The 2,695-nt window shown below is 46.0% G+C and overlaps 1 protein-coding gene across 1 annotated transcript; it reads right to left on the reverse strand.

The window, feature by feature from the left end:
* Nucleotides 1-716: 716 nt before the first annotated feature.
* On the reverse strand, nt 717-2,479 carry LOC148185569 (uncharacterized). The gene is made up of 4 exons (XM_088074124.1): nt 2,129-2,479; nt 1,862-2,052; nt 1,489-1,764; nt 717-765 (listed from the first exon to the last, which is right to left on the reverse strand). The coding sequence occupies exons 1-4, from the start codon at nt 2,477-2,479 to the stop codon at nt 717-719; spliced, it is 867 nt and encodes a 288-aa protein (XP_087930250.1).
* Between the last annotated feature and the right edge of the window lie 216 nt (nt 2,480-2,695).

Consider the following 2,695-nt stretch of genomic DNA (forward strand, 5'->3'; position numbering starts at 1 on the left):
TGAAAAATCCTCTTTGATTAACAATAGAACATTTGTTGCGTGGCTTTGTGAGAAGTGTGTAATATCTTGTGATATTTAGGTAAACTAGAACCTCTGAGACTGTGGCCAAATGTTTTCTCCGTGACATCACACTCACATCATACATTCCGAGTTCCGGAACTTTCAACTGCTTCTGTGCAGAGGCAGTTGAAAATTCTCACACTTTTTGTGATATAGGTCTATGTCATAGATTATAAATAATATCGATGTTTTGCATTTAGCTGAAAGGGGGCATATCTCCACCTGAAAGGGGGCATTTCTCCACCTGTATATTGAGACAAGGACAGCCATCCAATTAAATGGCGAGCTACACTGTCGCACCACTGAAATGTAATGTTTGTCAGTAAATTTGAGTAAAATATAGACATTGCGTATACACATTGCGCATTTACCACATGAAACACAGATGTGGAAGTGAATTCTTTGTGATATGGATCGCCTCCATCTCAGGAAAATCAGTCAACCGTGGGAAAAATCACTTTTAATGATGGGATCATATCTAATGCGTCTAAAAATGTTCTGAGGATAGCTGCTGTGTGCAGGTCCTTGTATTCACTTTCCTCCATTTCCAATGATTCCAAACCGCTGTTCTTCACTTCCTGACAACCATCTGACTTTCACGTGTCATCAGCATTAAATGACTGAAAAAGACTGATAGCAGCTCATCTTTTGCTCGCTCACGACACATTTCCTACTAAGTCCGGCTTGGATATGCTGTGACTTATTCTGCAATGATAAAGCCACTCTACACAATCATTCTAGAGTTATGAATAGCAATATGTTTCTGTTTGGTAAGTGTGTGGCGAAGGTCATTCCAAGTAACGCACTTTATGGATAATATAAAAACATAAGGTCGAAAGCATTAACATGCCAGTTAGGTGTCATAGTACTGCGCCACCTACTGGCAACAAGAAGTAAGCCTTGTAAGACAGTTTAAGATGATATTTACATGCTGTGATCCATAATTCATATCCAGGAACATGAGTAGAATGTGTTCTCCAGCGCGACACGGTGGACACAAGGAAAGAAAGAAAAGAGAAAGTCGTCAGGTGACATGGTGTTCGAATGACAAGAGGTGAAAATCCAAGAAGCTCCACACTGAAGTCTTCTCTGCCTCACTTTTTATTTTTTGACATATGTATTATATTGATATATGCTCCTTTCTCTCCCTCACAGATGCAGATACGCTTGATTTTGGCCTGCATTTCCACCGCAGACAGAGAACGCCGCCGGAGACAAAGGCATAAGCGCAGAACCAAGAGGCCTTTACCAAGAAAAAAAGGACACACAAAACCATCTACAGTGAGGAGACAATATGATAAAAACACACCTATTTACAATATTTTTATATATTTATATATCATATATTCATATTTATATATATATTTCTAAACAGAAGTCATCCAGGTACATCAAGCTCAGACAACTTTATAGTAAAATAATACATACTGTCGTGCACTCCTGGCTCTCTGGCTTGCGGCGGAGACAGAGGCTGAGCTGCTGCTGCTGCTGCTGCTGCTGCTGCTGCTGCTGGCGGTGGCGGTGGCCGCAGCCTTGCTGGTCGTGGCAGTGGCGGTGGCTGCAGCTTTGCTGGTGGTGGCGGTGGTGGTGGCGGTGGCTGCAGCAGCCCTCGCTCTCTGTCTGTCTCTCTGCCGGACATAGCGGACGGCGTTCTCCATCTGCGAGCCAGGAGCTGGCGCCATCCTCCGGAGGTAGTTGACAAATCTATACAAATCAGACAATTGGTCACATGATTATTGTCATCAATAGTCAGTTGAGCAAATAAATGAAAAAATAGAATTCAAACGTTGCAATAATGTACCGGATCTTTTTGGAGTCCTCAGACTCATACAGGGCCTGCAGGGTCTCGAACTTAAAGTCCCCAAAGCCAACAAGTGCCTGTCCCTCCTGTCCGGGCTGGAGGGACCTCACCCGCGCCTCCTCGAACGCACGGTGGAACCTGACCGCCTCCACAAAGTCAGGATACGCCGAGGAGGCGCGGGTGAAGGCGTCCTGTAGGTTCACAGAGGGAGGTTAAAACTGGACACTCCTCTAATTGTATGATGCGTATCAGATCAAAGGACGTCACCTTGTTGGCCGTCAGTGGGGACTGAGACCCTGTCCTCTCTCGCTCCTTCTGGTGGGAGGCGACCAGGTTCACAGCGTAGACCACGTCATTCTCCAGGAGCCAGTGGAAGGTCTTGCCCTGGTATCTCCCGAACTGGACCTTCCACCGGCTCAGGACGAGGGTGGCGTTGGCGGTGTTGCCACCCTCGGAGGTGACGTGGGCCTGTGCCTCTGCATCCACCTCCTCCGGCTTCTTTGCCCGGTATGGGGCCTGGCCCCCGGCAACCCGCAGCAGGCCTACAGCCTGGGCCTCTGAAGAGGCCCTTAACAGGAGGGTCCCGTTAGGGGCCCTCCTAAAAGTAGGATGTTCCATCTAAACAGAGAAAATGAACGTTAGCAGAATACTGGCAGGAAATACTTTATGATCATCATAAAGAAGACAAGATGACGATAAATGACGCGTAGCCTCGGACTTACAGTTAAGGTTCTCCTTAAATCTTCAAAATCTGTAATGACAGTGAGGAAACAGCACATCTCTGGACTCAGGTCTCTTTTATGTACAAAAGAATACAAAAGAAACCTCTTCATT

Source organism: Plectropomus leopardus, chromosome 24 (assembly GCF_026936395.1).
Source record: "Plectropomus leopardus strain MGB_pleo_1.0 chromosome 24, ASM2693639v1, whole genome shotgun sequence".
Lineage (NCBI taxonomy): Eukaryota > Metazoa > Chordata > Actinopteri > Perciformes > Serranidae > Plectropomus > Plectropomus leopardus.